The sequence below is a fragment of the Watersipora subatra genome, chromosome 6 (assembly GCF_963576615.1).
Source record: "Watersipora subatra chromosome 6, tzWatSuba1.1, whole genome shotgun sequence".
Taxonomy (NCBI): Eukaryota; Metazoa; Bryozoa; class Gymnolaemata; order Cheilostomatida; family Watersiporidae; genus Watersipora; species Watersipora subatra.
In genome coordinates, this window is record NC_088713.1 from 25,808,223 (window position 1) to 25,826,302 (window position 18,080).

The 18,080-nt window shown below is 36.3% G+C and overlaps 1 protein-coding gene across 1 annotated transcript; it reads left to right on the forward strand.

The window, feature by feature from the left end:
• The first annotated feature begins 1,401 nt into the window (after positions 1 to 1,401).
• Positions 1,402 to 10,536, forward strand: LOC137398163 (ATP-binding cassette sub-family F member 1-like). The gene is made up of 7 exons (XM_068084268.1): positions 1,402 to 1,527; positions 3,526 to 3,729; positions 4,607 to 4,678; positions 5,526 to 5,674; positions 6,325 to 6,533; positions 8,084 to 8,196; positions 10,504 to 10,536. Exons 1-7 carry the CDS (start codon positions 1,402 to 1,404, stop codon positions 10,534 to 10,536), a joined length of 906 nt encoding a protein of 301 aa, XP_067940369.1.
• The last annotated feature ends 7,544 nt before the right edge of the window (positions 10,537 to 18,080 follow it).

Here is an 18,080-nt window from a genome sequence, read left to right on the forward strand (position 1 = left end):
TAATTTTACACATGATTTAGTTTAGAAATTCTGTTCTTACAAGCAGCACTACTTCCTCCTTATGGCAACCATTGCTAACCAACTTTGAGAATGGAGTTTGGAAGACTAGCAGGCAACACAAACTCTGGAAAACAAAGGGATTTTAGACATTTCTCACCCTAAGTTTAGAGTTGTCATCCCTTTCACTTGACAAACTGAAGACATGATGATGTAGGTTCTCATATACCATATGTCTGTAAATAGCCACTGTCATGTTCCAATCTGAACTTTGTGTAAACCTCTCATTTTATAGTCTAATAATTTGCCTCTCATTTACATAGCATTTCTATCATAGCAATTATTAAAGCAGCTGAGGCTTCTGTTCATTTTGTCATTGCAAATTAGCTTCAACGGTCGTTTTTAGATTCCACACTATGAGCAAGCATTTTAATTTTTTCTTTTCAACATTAGTTTAAAGTTATCGTGATTATTTTAATTTAAATCAGGGTTTTGTTATCACAAATGCGCTATAATATTTATTTAAATGTTTTACAAAATACTAAGTTATTTGAGCTCTTTATCATTTGTTATTAATATATTTGATTTAAAATTTCAGTTCAATGAAAAAGCAAATTCTACTTGAACAAACTGCTGAAGCGTTTGGCTATTTATTTTGACTTCTACAGTGTGCACATTTATGCAAATCATTTTAAAATCTGCACTAGAAGGGAACTCCTTTTACTAATCAACTTTTACCATCAAGTCTGTTGGTCCTAGAACAGTAAACCGTCATAACAATATCATAACAATGAGGCCACCTTGACTAGTCAAGTTGAGAAATAGTCAAAACATGGGACATAAACAGAAACATTCATAATATATTACAGAAACAATAATAAATGAATTGGAAAAAAGTTATTTAGTTATTAGATTTAGCTCATGACATCAGCTACCAGTTGCGATCTGACTGCTGCTTCCAGTTTGACATTTCAGCTTCATTTTGTTTCTCAAATTCTTCTACACTGCCTGTCGATGAATTGGACAGCAGCAAGCTAAGATCGCACCCCTATTATACTAAATAAAATAATTATTACTAATAACTAATAGTCTCACTTTTATTAGGGAATGTTTAAACTGACTTAGCTTGCTCTTTATTAGTTTTTGTCTTTAATTTTTAATTTTCAAAAACAATTTTTTCTAGAGATTTTAAACCCTCAAAGTTAGAAATTTGAGTTTTGTTATAAGTGTTTGCTGAAATTCTCCGTCTTATGTTTGAAAGTTTGTAGAGGTTTTGACTTAACTATAAAAATAGGCTTAGTTGGCACTGTTCAGGCTGCTATATGGTAGCTTCGATTCCTTCTGTTACAGAAGGAGGAGGAGGCGGAGCCAACAGCTTAGCTCATCTGAAAAGAGCTAAAGAAAATGAAGAAACTGAAGCTATTTGAGGAGCAGTTGGATGCTCTGAAGGCTGAGGACCAGTTTACCCTCTCACAGGCCGATAAGTCGAGCAAGTCATGTAATCTCCTTGACAATGCCCTTGACATTAAGGTTAGACTCCATTGCTCCTCAGTCATATTTAACCACAGTGGTGACCGTCATTCTGGAACCTCATAGTAAACATGTTATTTCTTATTAATTCATAGTTTGTTAAATATTCATTTGATGAATTTTGTCATTATGTGCATAAATGGAAATTTAAGGATGTTTTACATATGAATATTTGTTATAATAAGACCCAAGTATGTTTGTTCGAAGACATGGTTAGATGTTGAAAAAAAATTATATCGCCCAAGATTCACAGTAGGACATTCGGATTAACAGCCGAGGACGCTGCCACTCGCACCAATCAACTCCCTTGTAGCATTTAAGAATACTTGTGCACATAGTTATTACACATAACAATCTCTCACAGCTCACGAGACCACCAGAGTGGTAGTCTTATTAAATATCGACTGATATTTGCCTCCTTAGCCTGGTTTTGGTGTAACTTGGCAGTATCTGTGCATTACAGCAAATTCATTAAAAAATAAGTTTATATTTATACACAAAATTGACTAAATTTTAGCATGGTGGTTGAGCATGCATAAATACACAGCTCTATCAGGGTAAATTGGTGGCCTCTGGGTAGGAGCAGTGTCTTAGTTGCCAAGTATTTATTGTTAATCAAAGGAAAGGATAAAATGTGTGCCCGATGAATAGATTACGTTTTTTGAGAATATTCAGTGACATACAGAATGGCTGCAAAACTTGCTGTTCAAATCTTTACTATAGTACAAACCGTATCCATCCTTCTGTCTAAAGCATAGCTAAGAGGTAAAGCCTGGTTCCTGTGTACGCCCCAAGCACCTGCAACATCGCTGCCAGGCTATCAGCGGTGAAATGTGAACCTGCACGCTGTTCAACTTTCGCTAAGACTCGCAGGCAAAACCTTCATAAAATGCACTGCAAAGGTTAAGGTCAGCATTTTTGAAATGGTATGGCTAAGAAACATTTTTATGCAATTGTTTGCGATGCATCTTTATATGAGCAGAAGCCACTGAGCCTAGCACTGCAAGTGTCTGGCTGCACGAGATTACTGTCGGGGTCTCGCTCTCGATATGGGAACCAGGCTTTAGGGTAAAAAGCGTCACAACTGAAATTGAACTCGAATATTTGACTCTGTAGGCAGGCACACTACTAACTGCACTGCTCCATCAACTTGCAACAAGTTAGAATAATTGTGCGCATATTTATTACACCTGATGATCTTTCACGGTATACTCGACTGCCAGTGGAGAAGTATGTATGTTTTGAGATAATAAAGTAAGTTTTTACGATAATTGACATGAAAAATGAAAAATAAAATTAGGCAGTCCCATAGTTATGATCACCACTGTATGCCCGTCTGCAAGCCTTCTATCAAAGCATGTGCTCAGTTCGAGTTTGTAGAAAGGTGGCGACACGGCAGTAGCCAATCAGAGTTCAGTTTTGCTAATTCTTATATCACTAGTGCTTTATTAGGCAACTGTGAAACAACTACTATAAATTTATCAGCGCTCAAACCAAACAAGTTTCCTCATTTTGATTAATATAATTAGGAATAATATAATTAATTAATATAATATATATTAATACTATTTTGGCTAACTATTTAGTTTTATTACTTTTATAACATGAATAATTGTTCAATCTGTTCTTTCATCACAATTATACTTAAGAAAAAGCCTATCAGGATTTTCTGTGTTCTTGTTAATAGTTGACAAGTTTTTGGGATGCAGTGACAACCCTTTCAGTGAACTTTCAACTACGTTTGATGAAAATGTGACGATTTTGTTGGGGATTTCAAGTGGTTGTCGATTATTGCCTGGCGACTGTAATTGACATTGGCTGTCAGGTGGTTGTCAATAGCTGGCAAGTGATAGTTGAAGGCTTTTTAGACCGTTGTTGATGTCTGCTAAATGATTCGCCAATGATGTATTGGATTGGCGATGGCTGTCAGATGTGTCAAGTGAAAGTGGTGGCTGCATGTTCCTCACATGATTCTATGACAGACAGGGAATGTTGCAGGTAGAGAACTTTTCAATAAGCGCTCGTGGAAAAGACTGGTTTGTGAATACGTCTCTCATCATAGCCAACCAAAGGAGGTATGGTCTCGTTGGGCCCAATGGGCATGGGAAGACAACTCTATTCAACCACATGGCCCAGCGTAAACTGAATACTCCACCTAACATCGATATCTTGCTCGGTGAACAAGATGAGTTTTTGTTAACTGTTTTCCTTCAGAACAGCAAATCGGAAAAATAAACTGGGCTTCATCACAAGCTCATAATTTTGTAATTTTTTATAGAGTTTCAATGTGTTTGGATTTAAAAAGATTGTTGCACAAACTACGGCTCTGTGATCTTGGTTGGTCTGAGTCCAATGGCAAGGAAATCACTGGAGACATCCCAGTGGCAGAGAGCAATTTAAGTCTGTATGTCTTTCTGTATGTCCAGCTATGGCTATTAAAATCTTTTACTATATACTTTATACCCCCTTGTTCCGATTTCACACGCTGAATATCATCTTAATTGAAACACTTTCATCTCTATGAAACACGATGCGTTTTCGTGAACTTCTACTTCCGCTTCTTGTAAGGTTCAATTACTAAATCAGCAAAGGTATTATCTCGAGTAGGAATAGCCTCTACGTTATCTCTCCGTTCAGTCAGACAAAGACAGTACGATACCTCATTTTTACATTTTACCAGCATCGAGAGGTACCAGTATTGGCATATTCAAAGTTTTGATGGATAGATTCTGCTGGAACACTAACATTGTTTATACACACACTTATATGCACGAATTATTATTATTAATTCAACATATTCAGGATTTTTTTTTCAGTTTGTATTAATTGTATCATTACCAAATCATTTTTATTGTAATCCCAGCAAAACAGACTTAATTAAGCTATTACTTACTAATTATTTCACATTTACATTTTAACACTTTTCCAGTTGTTTTATTTTGTTTCTTAATTTATTTGACGGTTGCGCGTCACAACAATTTTGTCTCACACCGTACCTAAACTGTTTGTAGAGGTAAAGGCAGATGATACACTCGCTATACTCGCTGTCCTAAATGCTGACAAGAAGCGTCTGGAGTAGCTAGAGCTAGAGAAGAAGTTGTCTGCTGACTTGGAAAATAGGAAGGCTGACACGGGCACCCGTCTTAAGGAGGTGAGAATATCCCTCAACTGTTCCTGAGGCTGGGAGAATGAATGATATAGGCACTTTTGGAGGCATTTTAATATCTATGTGTGAAATTATAGGCATAAAATATGTATAGATACATATTTGCTTACTAATAAATCTGATTGCATAGATTGATAGCTCTTGTTTTCATAGAAGACAACTAAACTACCGTGACCAAGTATCATCGTTAACTTGATTGGCTTTATCACGTTTTGTTGCTTATCTGAGCTCATCAGGGAATCTCCTACCTCCCGACAGTGTGTATTTGATCTCCTGTTCAATGTGGAGTTGTTTACTCTTTAAAACTTGGGCTTGTTTCATTACGGTTAAAGATAAACTTACACTAAATTATAGTAGTTCTTATCAGAGAATATCAGTATCTTCTATCATTTGTGATTGTTTATGATGTTGAAGGTGATCTGACTCCCAGGATGTTTCAAGATTAAAATCTTCATAACCTGATCACAATTAAAACACTCAGATTCAAGAAAGTGTGATTATGGCATCTATAGTTGCTAAGAGACAGAATAGAGCCAACTTTAACACAATAGCTGATATCAATAAAGAGAGACACCGGTCAGCTGAGCAACTAGTGCCGTTATTTCAGCATGTATTTTTCTCCCTGACATTTTAACCACGATCTTTACTTGATTTTAACCTTGAAGCATCGTGGTAGTCAAATTTCTTCAAAAAAATTTTTTGTTTTTATCTCGAGTTCATTAAAAAATTGAGGTTGACAAACTATTTCTCTTTGTGTGTACTACAAGGCATTATTGCTAAAATGTTGTGAATGAAAATAGAGACCGCAACTACATCTGATTGTATTTGTTAGGTATCTGAGGAAATGAAAGCTATCAGAGTACATTCAACGGAACCTAAGGCTAGGCGTATCTTAGCCGGTCTCGGTTTCACCAAGGAGATGCAGGAGAGACCGACCAAACACTTCTCTGGTGGCTGGAGGATGAGAGTTTTTCTTGCAAGGTCTGTCCTCTAGGACTATAGAAGTCAGAATATTGGTCTATTGTGGTGCATGCATAGGAGGGTTATCACCTCGTTATTATATTGTAAGATGACTGTTTGTTCATTTATACTTGTATATTTACTAATACCATGGCAATGCGGGAGGCTGTGAGAAATTGTAAGGTGTGATAACTAATTGCACAATTATTCCATAGTGTGGAAAGCAGTCAATTGGCACAGGTGGAGGAGTGACAATTCATGAACTTAAAAGCTGTGAGTTCGAATCCTCTTTAAAGCGATCTTTTTTACTTGTTTTCTGCTAAGAGAATGGATATTAGGTGGAAGATTGTTAAATCAGCTGATCGAAGAATAACAATCATTACAGCATTTTAGCGTAATTTCCTAACTTCTTTGATCAGTGATTGCGGAACTGCCACCATGATAAAATGTAGAACTCACTAAAGTATCCCCTCTTTGATGATGGTTTGGAAAAACACACATAATTATGTAATACACAGTCATTAAGCTACTAAAACTGATTTGTTTTTATAAGAGACAAAATACTTGCCATAGATTGCATCACCAACAAGTGTTACATGCAAGATTCAAAATAAAACACTTTGAAATCCGCATTAAAATGTTGTATAGAATAAAATTTACACATTTTTCAGAGCCTTGTTCCTTCAGCCGACCTTCTTGCTGCTCGATGAACCGACCAATCACCTCCATCTGAATGCTGTCATATGGCTAGACAATTACCTTCAGAATTGGAAAAAGACCTTTCTGATTGTCTCCTACGACCAGTCTTTTCTCGACAATGTCTGCACTGACATTATTCACCTTGACATGCAAAAGCTCTTTTTCTACAAGGGCAACTATGGTGAGTACCTGCATTATATTAGGAACCTAGGTTATATTTAGGTATCTGAGGGGTAATTTTAGTTGAACAGTTGTTATGGTTGGTGGAATTTACTTAATTGATGCCGCGTGATTCGGGGAGTGCGTTTCATTGATGCCGCGTTATTGGTGTAGTTCTCTTCATCGATGTATGTGTATGGATGTATTGCGATCGCTTCACGATATATGTGGTTGTTTAGCATCATTAGTATATATTTGGTTGTGTAGCATTATTATTAGGATATATTTGGTTGTGTAGCATTATTATTAGGATATATGTGGTCATTTAGCATTATTATTAGAATATATTTGGTTGTTTGGCAGTATTATTAGGATATATGCGATTGTTTAGGATTATTATTAGGATGTATGTGGTTGTTTACCATTGATATTAGGATATATGTGGTTGTTTAGCATTATTATTATTATGTATTTGGTTGTGTAACACTATTATGTGGATATATTCGGTTGTTCAGCATTATTATTAGGATATATGTGGTTGTTTAGCATCATTAGGATATATGTGGTTGTTTAGCATTATTATTAGAATATATTTGGTTTTTTAGCATTATTATTATTATGTATTTGGTTGTGTAACACTATTATGTGGATATATTCGGTTGTTCAGCATTATTATTAGGATATATGTGGTTGTTTCGCCTTATTATTAGGATGTATTTAGTTGTTTAGCATTATTATCAGGATATATCTGGTTGTTTAGCATTGTTATTAGGATATATTTGGTTGTTTAGCATTGTTATTAGGATATATTTGGTTGTTTAGCATTAGTATTAGGATACATTTGGTTGTTTAGCATTATTATTAGGATATATTTGGTTGTTTAGCATTATTATTATGATGCATTTTGTTGTTTAGCATTGTTATTAGGATATATTTGGTTGTTTAGCATTATTATTTGGATATATTTGGTTGTTTAGCATTAGTATTAGGATACATTTGGTTGTTTAGCATTATTATTAGGATATATTTGGTTGTTTAGCATTATTATTAGGATATATTTGGTTGTTTAACATTATTATTATTAGGATATATGTGGTTGTTTAGCATTATTATTAGGATGTATGTGGTTGTTTAGCATTGCTATTAGGATATATTTGGTTGTTTAGCATTATTATTAGGATATATTTGGTTGTTTAGCATTATTATTATTAGGATATATTTGGTTGTTTAGCATTATTATTATGATGTATTTGGTTGTTTAGCATTATTATTAGGATATATTTGGTTGTGTAGCATAATTATTTGGATATATTTGGTTGTTTAGCTTTATTATTAGGATGTATTTGGTTGTTTAGCATTAGTATTGGGATACATTTGGTTGTTTAGCATTATTATTAGGATTTACGTGGTTGTTTCGCTTTATTATTAGGATGTATTTAGTTGTTTAGCATTATTATTAGGATATATTCGGTTGCTCTGCATTATTATTAGGATATATGTGGTTGTGTAGCATTATTATTAGGACATATTTGGTTGCGTAGCATTATTATTAGGATATGTGTGGTTGTGTAGCGTCATTCAAGAAGATGTTCAAACAGAAGAGGAAGGAGCAGATAAAGGATTATGAAAAGCAGGAGAAAAGACTGAGAGAATTGAAGGCGAGTGGGAAATCTTCAAAGGATGCTGTAAGTTGTCTTTCCTCTGTTTGCCAGAGGATTTTATCTTCGTTAGGAAGAGGGTTGAAAGTGCTGCCACTGATGAAACAGATCTTAGGGAATTCGGTTCCATTCCACAGTAGACCTCATGAGATGCTCTCTTTAGACTGTTAAATTTGCTATAACTGGAACTACTTTTATAGACTTGCTGTCACTGGCAGCGGAGTCGGGCTGCTGATCTGTCCTGGCGATTCTATAAGGCTACATTCAGGTTGCTATGTTTATCATACAGGATTGACAGTTTCAACAACTCTTTATTGCGGAATGGGGTAGCACATCCATAAATTTGGAGTTGTCCTCCAACTGCCATATTTTAATGATGTGTGACAGGCATTTTAATTACTCTATCAGTGGCTTATGCATGAATCCAAAGTTGCAGCATACACCCTACGCCTTTTTCATAAGGCATTCGTTGTACTGTTGTACTTTAAAAACAATAAAATATTTTTAAGATATCATCACACACGCGCATATACAGGGACCCTAACTGGCTCGACTTTTACATATCTTTGTGATTTTCAATCAAGGCTGAAACTTCCGGAGTGTTCTTAAAGTTGTGAGGGATACGCAAGATGTAAACACAAGATACCCAGATCAGTATCTCTCAAACAACAGTGTGGGGTTCAATTGGTTTCACCTAAGATTGTCTCTCCAACTGAAGCCTGGTTCCCATATACGTCGCTAAGCACCGTGGACAGCACCGCAGGCTATTAGCGGTGAATTGGGAACCTACGCGCCGAGGATCGACGGTAGTTGCCGGCGGCATTGAAATAGTTTAGCGCTGTTCAAATTTCGCCAAAGGCCGCAGGCAAAACCTTCCCGAAATGCACTGTACGGGTGAAGGTCACCGTTATAGAAATGGCATGGCGAGTGAACATTTTTTTGATTACACAGTTATGTTTAGCGATGCAGCTTATATGTGAACAGATGCCGTCGAGCCTAACTTTGCAAATGTTTTGTTGCGCAAGTTACAGCCGGAGTATTGCAACCGATATGCGGATATGGGAACCAGGCTTTAGGTGACAATAGAGTTTTACAAAATAACTAAGCTTATGTGGAAAGGTGCTTTCCACTGTAACAGATAAACAGAAACCACTAGCATAAAAAGAGACTGCTTACGAAACATTTTAAATACTGATTTTGTAAATTAAATCTGTTCAAACCATATTTGCTATAGTATTGTTTCAGAGGCAGCCTGATGGTTTAAAACTCCTGGCCTCCAAACACAGGTTAGGGTTCAACTCCTAAAAAGGCCACTGACAGTGACAGGAATGTCATCAAACATTAAATTACTCTCTACCATAGGCATGTCTCCAGTCATTGAGGTTCCCTTGACACTAGACTCAGACATGTACAGCCAAGATCTCAGAGACATTGTTTGTACAATAATACTTTTATAAACACTCATAGCCTCTGCTAGCAGTAGGCTAAGCAGACGTCATATCTGATCTTTGAGGGGTTGCTTTCCCAAACATGCATACTTTCTTACATGACATGAAGCAATGGAATTATTTAAACAAATACATTGTATAAAATTCAACTGATCGAGATCGTGGAAATTGTGTCATACATATAATAGAAACGTTTTTAATATGTAGTAAAAATATATACTTTTTGTTTTGTTGTTCTTCGGTATAAACTAGAATGCAGCTGTCATGATCAGTCTCACTAGCATCTTTATGTTGCTAGTGAGATTATATTTGTCAATATTTATAAGTAGCCAACTGGGAGAAGTTTTGTCGTCTTCATCACTCAAAAGTCAATCTTAGTCGCAAATAGCTTGCGTTGAAAATTAATAAAATTGGACTGAGGTTGTCATGCTTGCCTATTTCAGCCAATCGCACATGCGTCAGTTTAATCACGTCAGATGACCTCAAAGATTTTAAAAGGAAGTAATTACAGGATTTAATGTTGATGGGTTCAACGGATATAGAACGAACGAACGGCTCTGTGATTGACTAGATCATGTCTTGCAATCAACCAGTAGCTCGCTGTCGATGAATTGGACAGCAGCAAGCTAAAATCGCACCCCTATAGTCTCACTTTTATTAGGGAATGTTTAAACTAACTTAACTTGCTCTTTATTGGTTTTTGTCTTTGGTTTTTAATTTTCAAAAACCATTTTTTCTAGAGATTTTAAACCTTCAAAGTTAGAAATTTGAGTTTTGTTATAAGTGTTTGCTGAAATTCTCCGTCGTATGTTTGAAAGTTCGTAGAGGTTTGACTTAACTATAAAGATGGGCTTACTTGGCACTTTTCAGGCTCCTTCTGTTACAGAAGAAGGAGGAGGAGGCGGAGCCAACAGCTTAGCTCATTTGAAAAGAGCTAAAGAAAATGAAGAAATGGAAGCTATTTGAGGAGCAGTTGGATGCTCTGAAGGCTGAGGACCGGTTTACCCTTTCACAGGCCAATAAGTCGAGCAAGTCATGTAATCTCCTTGACAATGCCCTTGACATTAAGGTTAGACTCCATTGCTCCTCAGTCACATTTAACCACAGTGGTGATCGTCATTCTCGAACCTCTTATAGTAAACATGTTATTTGTTAATAATTCATAGTTTGTTAAATATTTATTTGATGAATTATGTGATTATGTGCATAAATGGAAATTTAAGGATGTTCTACTCATGAATCTTTGCTGTAATGAGACCCGTATCCGAAGGCATGGTTAGATGTTTAAAAAAATTCCATTGCACAAGATTCACATTGGGACATTCGGATTAACAGCCGAGCACACTGCCACTCGCACCAATCAACCCCCTCTCAGCATTTAAGAATACTTGTGCACATAGTTATTACACATGACAATCTCTCACAGCTCCCGAGACCACCAGAGTTGTAGTCTTATTAAATATCAACTGATATTTGCCTCCTTAGCCTGGTTTTGGTGTAACTTGGCAGTATTTGTGCATTACTACAAATTCATTAAAAAATAAGTTTATATTTATCCACAAAATTGACCAAATGTTAGCATGGTTGTTGAGCATGCATAAATATGCAGCGGTATGAAGGTAAATTGGTTGCCTCTGAGTAGGAGTAGTGTCTAAATATTTAGTTGCCAAGTCTTTATTATTAATGTGAACCTGCACGCTGTTCAACTTAGCAAAACCTTCAGGAAATGCACCGTAAAGGTTAAGGTCAGCATTTTCGAAATGGCTTCGCGAACGAAAATTTTTATGCAATTATTTGTGATGCAGCTTTATGTGAGCAGAAGCCGCTGAGCCTAGCACCGTGAGTGTCTCGCTGCACAAAATTACTGCCGGGGTCTCACTTTCGATATGGGAACCAGGCTTTAGGGTAAAAGGCTACACAACTGAAATTTAACTCGAATATTTGACTCTGCAGGCAGGCACACTACTAACTGCACTGCTCCATCAACTTGCAACAAGTTAGAATAATTGTGTGCATATTTATTACACCTGATGATCCTTCACGGCACACTCCACTGCCAGTGGAGTAGCATGTATGGTTCGAGATAAAAATGAAAGTTTTTACGATAATTGGTATGACGAACGAAAAAATTGGCGGGCAAAGAAAGGTGGCGACACGGCAGTAGCCAATCAGAGTTCAGTTTTGCTAAGTCTTTTATCACTAGTGCTTTATTAGGCAACTGTGACACAATTATTATAAATTTATCAGCGCTCAAACCAAACAAGTTTCTTTATATCGATTAATATAATTAATAATAATATAATTAATATATATTAATTATATTTTGGTAAACTATTGGGTTTTATTACTTTTATAACATGAATAATTGTTCACTCTGTTCTTTCAACACAATTATAATTAAGAAAAGGCAAATCAGAATTTTTTGTGTTTTGTTGAAAGTTGACAAGTTCTTGAGATGCAGTGACAACAGTGCTGCAGTGATGCAGTGAAGATGTGACGATTTTGGTGAGGATTTCAAGTTGTTGTCGATTATTGCCTGGCGACGGTGATTGACATTAACTGCCAAGTGGTTGTCAATAGCTGGCGAGTGATCGTAAAAGCCTTTTAGACCGTTGTTAATGTCTGCTAAATGATTCGCCAATGATATATTGGATTGGCGATGGCTTTCAGATGTGTCAAGTGAAAGTGGTGGCTGCGTGTTCCTCATGTAATTCTATGACAAACATGTAATGTTGCAGGTAGAGAACTTTTCAATAAGATCACGTGGAAAAGACTTGTTTGTGAATGCATCTCTCACCATAGCCAACCAAAGGAGGTATGGTCTCGTTTAGCCCTCTGGGCATGGGAAGACAACTCTACTCAACCACATGACCCAGCGTAAACCGAATATTCCACCTAACATTGATATCTTGCTCTGTGAACAAGGTGAGATTATGTTAATAGTTTTCCTTCAGAACAGCAAATTGGAAGCAGTAAACAATAAACTGGTCTTTATCGCAAGGTCATAATTGTGTCACTTTTTATAAAGTTTTTTGTATTTGGATTTAAAAGGCAAAACTATGGCTCAAAAGGCACAAACTACGGCTCTGTGATCTTGGCTGGACATGTCTTAGTTCGGTGGCAGAGGAATTATTGGAGACATGCCCGGTTACAGAGAGCAGATTAAGGTTGGGTGTCATTCTGACACCACCCATGACCTTTCTGTGAATTGAATCATAACCTGTTGTTGTAGGTCAGGAGTTCTAGATGACTAGACCTACTAGGACAAGGCAGCTCTCTATACTGTGATGACATTCAGTCACTCACAAACTAAAAAACTAATTCACTAAAAATAAATTTAAAATTTCATGTTTCTAAAAGCTTGTGTAAGAATGCTGAATCCAGTTTTTCCTGTTTGTTTAGGAGTGTTTGCTTGTTTCATAACAGAGCAATCATATCAGGCATATTTAAGGCGCAAACATACTAGGCGATTTTATCCCGTGCATTATTAGGACCGCTGTGAGAGTGAGAGAGTCATTGTGAGAGAGCATGCCTTCCTACAGCAACAGAATCATTGGTAGTCAACTGCCACTAGTGACAGTCTTATGCAAAGGCATCTTTCTTAGTTGATGGAGCAGAGATGGAATGTTATGAGATTTCCTTTAGTGGTTGTGGAAGAAATGATAACAACTTTCAGTAAGTTGGTTGTGTAACCATAGTATAGGATTAGCATGTAACTTAGCTGCTGTCTGTAGTATATTTTGGTATGCTGCTAAACATGTTTCCTAAATCCAGTTATTTCACATTTACATTTAAACACGTTTATAGTTGTTTTATTTTGTTTCTTAATTTATTTGATGGTTGCGCGTCACAACATTTTTGTTTCACACTGTACCTATTTTGTTCGTAGAGGTAAAAGCAGACGATACACCCGCTATACTCGCTGCTAGAGCTAGAGAAGAAGTTGTCTGCTGATTTTGAAAATGGGCAGGCTGATGCGGGCACCCGTCATAAGGAGGTGAGAATATCCCTCAACTGTTCCTGAGGCTGGGAGAATGAATGATATAGGCACTTTTGGAGGCATTTTAATATCTATGTGTGAAATTATAGGCATAAAATATGTATAGATACATCTTTGCTTACTAATAGATCTGATTGCATAGATTGACAGCTCTTGTTTTCATAGAAAATAACTAAACTACTGTAACCATGTACCATCGTTAACTTTATTAGCTTTATGGCATTTTGCTGCTTATCTGATCTCATCTGGGAATCTCCTACCTCCCGACAGCGTGTATTTGATCTCTTGTTCAAGGTGGAGTTGCTTTCTCTTTAAAACTTAGGCTTGTTTCATTACGGTTAAAGATAAACCTGCACTAAATTCTAGTAGTTCTTATCAGAGAATATCAGTATCTTCTATTATTTGTGATGGTTTATGATGTTGAGGGTGATCTGACTCTCAGGATGTTTCAAGATTAAATTCTTCATAACCTGATCACAATTAAAACACTCAGTTTGAAGAAAGTGTGATTATGGCATCTATGGTTGCTAAAGCCTGGTTTCCATATGACAGCGCAATGGTCGCGCGTGGCCCATTGATCGTGCGCAATGCATTTCTTGGGCCGCGAGGCAGTGTTTCCATATCGCGCGTAAGATCCATGCTTGCATTGGACAGGGTGGATATTTTCCTTACTTTTTCGTAGGAGAGACATATTTCTTCGAAAAAACAGACCTCCGCTGCGAAATTACGTGGTCAAATAAAAATCAGGCTTACTCTTTCGTACGGGAGACCGATTTCTTCGGAACAAAGCCCTTCGCTTGAATTGTGGGATAGGTTGACAAGGTCAAGCGGTGTATTGTGGGATACATAATCGCACGCACCCATCGCAAGGATCCATTCTGTTGGATACTTGCGCTCAGCGTACGCACGTCGCGCGACCGTCGTGTGTTGACAGTTCCATATCACAACTGGCCTACGCACGACGTCGTGCGCCTTGTTGCGCGCCTTGCGCTGTCAAATGGAAACCAGGCTTAAGAGACTAACAGAATAGTGCCAACTTTAACACAATAGCTGATATCAATAAAGAGAGAGACCGGTCAGCTGAGCGAATAGTGCCGTTATTTCGGCACATATTTTTCTCCTTATCATTTTAACCATGATCAAGTTTACTTGATTTTAATCTTGAAACATTGTGGTAGTCAAATTTCTTCAAACGTAAAAAAAGTCGCAAATGATAGAACAACACTGATAATTTTTGATAAAAACTACTATAATCTATATATATATATTTCTCAAAGTCCGTATGTCTGTTGGAAATCCGGCTATGGCTATTATTAGAACAGCTGAGCTTGACAACAATAAAGCCTCAAATTCATGGACTTTCATGGAAATTCATGGAATTCTTACTGTCATTGGAAGCCTAACCTTATTAACTAGCTTAGTGGAGTTTCCATTGGCAATATGCCAGGCTACTAGCTTGAAAGGTACAGTTGTTTGACAAAGTTTTAAAACCTTTACAGTTGTTTTTATTTCTCTCTTAATTTATTTCAACTACACGACACACTTCTCTCATGATATGTACTTTGAAAGTTATAATGGCAAATGTTGTTATATGTTAAATACAAATCAATTTTCTGTCCAAAGACTTTTCTATTACACGGGCAACGCCGGGTGGCACAGCTTGTTTATATATAAAGATATATATAAATATATATATTTTTAAATATATTTATATATAAAGATATATTTGTATTTAAATATTTCTTTGTATATAAATATATATTTAAACATATTTATGTATAAATTTATATGTATTTATACTTCTACACTTTAAGACTTCTACATCCGAACTGACAAGCATGTCCGTGGTGGTAGACAAGGAGAACAAGAGGGCTACTATAATAGATATAGCAGTACCCAATGACTACAATATAGCCAGCAAAGAAAAAGAAAAGGTAGAGAAATATCTCCCTCTTGGAGAAGAGATTGAAAAATTCTGGAATGTAAGAACAACTGTAATCCCAGTATTCATTGGGGCACTGGGCGCTATAACACCGGCACATAAAATGTGGCTTGCCCAAATACCAACAACAATCAACTCAGGTGAGTTGCAGAAAAGTGCGCTATTGGGAACAGCTAAGATCTTGAGGCGAGTGCTCAAACTCTCAGTTCTCTGGTAGGAGACCTGAATTAGAGCAGAATTTATCACCCATACGGGTTAACCGGGGTGAGGAAACAATTTTTTTTATATATTTATATTTAAAGATATAAATATATTTATAAGTATATTCCTATAAATATATATGTAAATAAATGTTCTATCTTTCGGTTTTATCTCGAGTCCATTAAAAAAATTGAGGTTGACAAACTATATTTCTCTTTTTGTGTACTACAAGGTGGTATATGATTGTGTTAAAATGTTGTGAATTAAAGTAGAGACCACAACTACATCTGATGGCCTTTTGTTAGGTATAAGAGGAAATGAAAGCTATCGGAGTAGATTCAGCGGAACCCAAGGCCAGGCGTATCTCAGCCGGTCTCGGTTTCACCAAGGAGATACAGGAGAGACCAACCAAACACTTCTCTGGTGGCTGGACGATGAGAGTTTCTCTTGCCAGGTCGGTCCTCTAGGACTAGAAGTCAGAATATTGGCCTATTGTGGTGCATGCTTGGGAAGGTTATCACCTCGTTATTGTATTGTAAGATGACTATTTGTTTATTTATGCTTTTATAATATCTAATACCATGGCAATGTCGGGAGGATGTGAGAAATTGTAAGGTGTAATAACTAATTGCACGATTATTCCATAGTGTGGAAAGCAATCAATTGGCACAGGTGGAGGAGTGACAATCCATGAACTTATGAGCTGTGAGTTCGAATCCTCTTTAAAGCAATCTTTTTTCTAACCTCGACGTGTAGTTTTGGACAAATAGATGGACACGGCTTTTACAAATAGCTTTTTACTAAAAAAATTATTTTGCAAATGTTACATAGTCATGTTATATATAAATAGTTTTTTACTATTTATTGAAATTATGGCCAGTACAGTAATATTTATATATATGTGCTAATTTATTGGCAATCATTTCATTTCAAATAGAAATGTTTTTCAAATTGTGCTATACAACAATAATAAAAGAAACTGCCACCATGATAAAATGCAGAACTCACTAAAGTATCCCCTCTTTGATGATGGTTTGGAAAAACACACATAATTATGTAATACACAGTCATTAAGCAACTAAGACTGATTTGTTTGTAGAAAAAGACAAAATAATTGCCATAGATTGCATCACCAACAATTGTTACATGCAGGATTCATAATAAAATACAGTCAAACATGGATAACTCGCCCACGGATAGCTCCAACACATGGTTAACTTGAACGGTTTCTTTGGTCCGTTCCCACGTAATGATAAATTGCTATAGATAACTCTACCTCAACACTGTTAACTCGAACTGGTTTTTGCCCAACAACTACCGAAACGGTGGTTATCGCTTTAGAAAATCACTTTATTCCAAGCCATAGAGGTAAACCTCAACTTTTCGTAATTCATAAGCATCTTTATTACTACCATCGGCAAAATATTTTTGTCAACGACTTTTCTAAAGGTGTGGTGAATTTTGACTTATTCCAAACATCCGCTTAGCGATCGCCCTTCGGAAGTAAGGAAAGTAGTATTCGTTAAGAGCAGCACTCCGAGGCAGTTCAATTAGGAGTTTTACGAGGTTTTACGGTACATTGTATATCACTCTATTACTCGCGCTTTTTGAATGGATACTTATTGAACGTACATGTATTCTGTGTTTAGGTCAAGCGATGAATAGTTTTCCGACATTAATTCCGTGTTGAATGAACGTCGGAATGTTGAATGTTTAAAAAATCTTAAAAATTGTTGTAATTAAACGTATACGTTGTCTTAGCTAAAAAAAAACTATTCACCGTTTGACCTAAACACAGAATACGTGTGTACATTCAATAAGTATCCATTCAAAAAGTGTGAGTGATATACAATGTACCATAAAACCTCGTAAAACTTCTAATTGAACTGCCTCGGAGTGTTGCTCTTAACGGATCCCAGGTAAAGTGAGGTAATCCTTGCATAAACTTCGAAAAAAAACGGCAAAATTGATCGTGGGTAAAACGCTCAAAAGAAAAAAAAAGTCTTTTCTTTTGAGCATTTCAACAACGATCAAGTTTTGCCAATGTCAATCTAAAAAACGTCCTGGCAATAACATCACCTCAAACAACAAACCAATCTCAAGTGATTGTTAAAATCTCTATACTTTTTGATAAAAACGTTTTAAACTTTACACTAGAAGCATTTAATTTGAAACAAGCCATATTGTGATTTTGATTCATATTATAGTTTGTATATGTACATGTATTTACTAATAAATAAGTAAATACATGGACTTGTGACACTGCTCTGATAACTTGAACGCTCTGATAATTCGAACACTTTTGCTCGGTCCCGCAAAG

Coding starts and splice junctions, on each gene's coding strand:
- LOC137398163 (XM_068084268.1), top strand. CDS start 1,402: ATGAAGAAACTGAAGCTATTTGAGGAGCAGTTGGATGCTCTGAAGGCT. Junction 4,679..5,525: donor CGGGCACCCGTCTTAAGGAG/GTGAGAATATCC, acceptor TGTATTTGTTAG/GTATCTGAGGAAATGAAAGC. Junction 8,197..10,503: donor GGAAATCTTCAAAGGATGCT/GTAAGTTGTCTT, acceptor CTTCTGTTACAG/AAGAAGGAGGAGGAGGCGGA.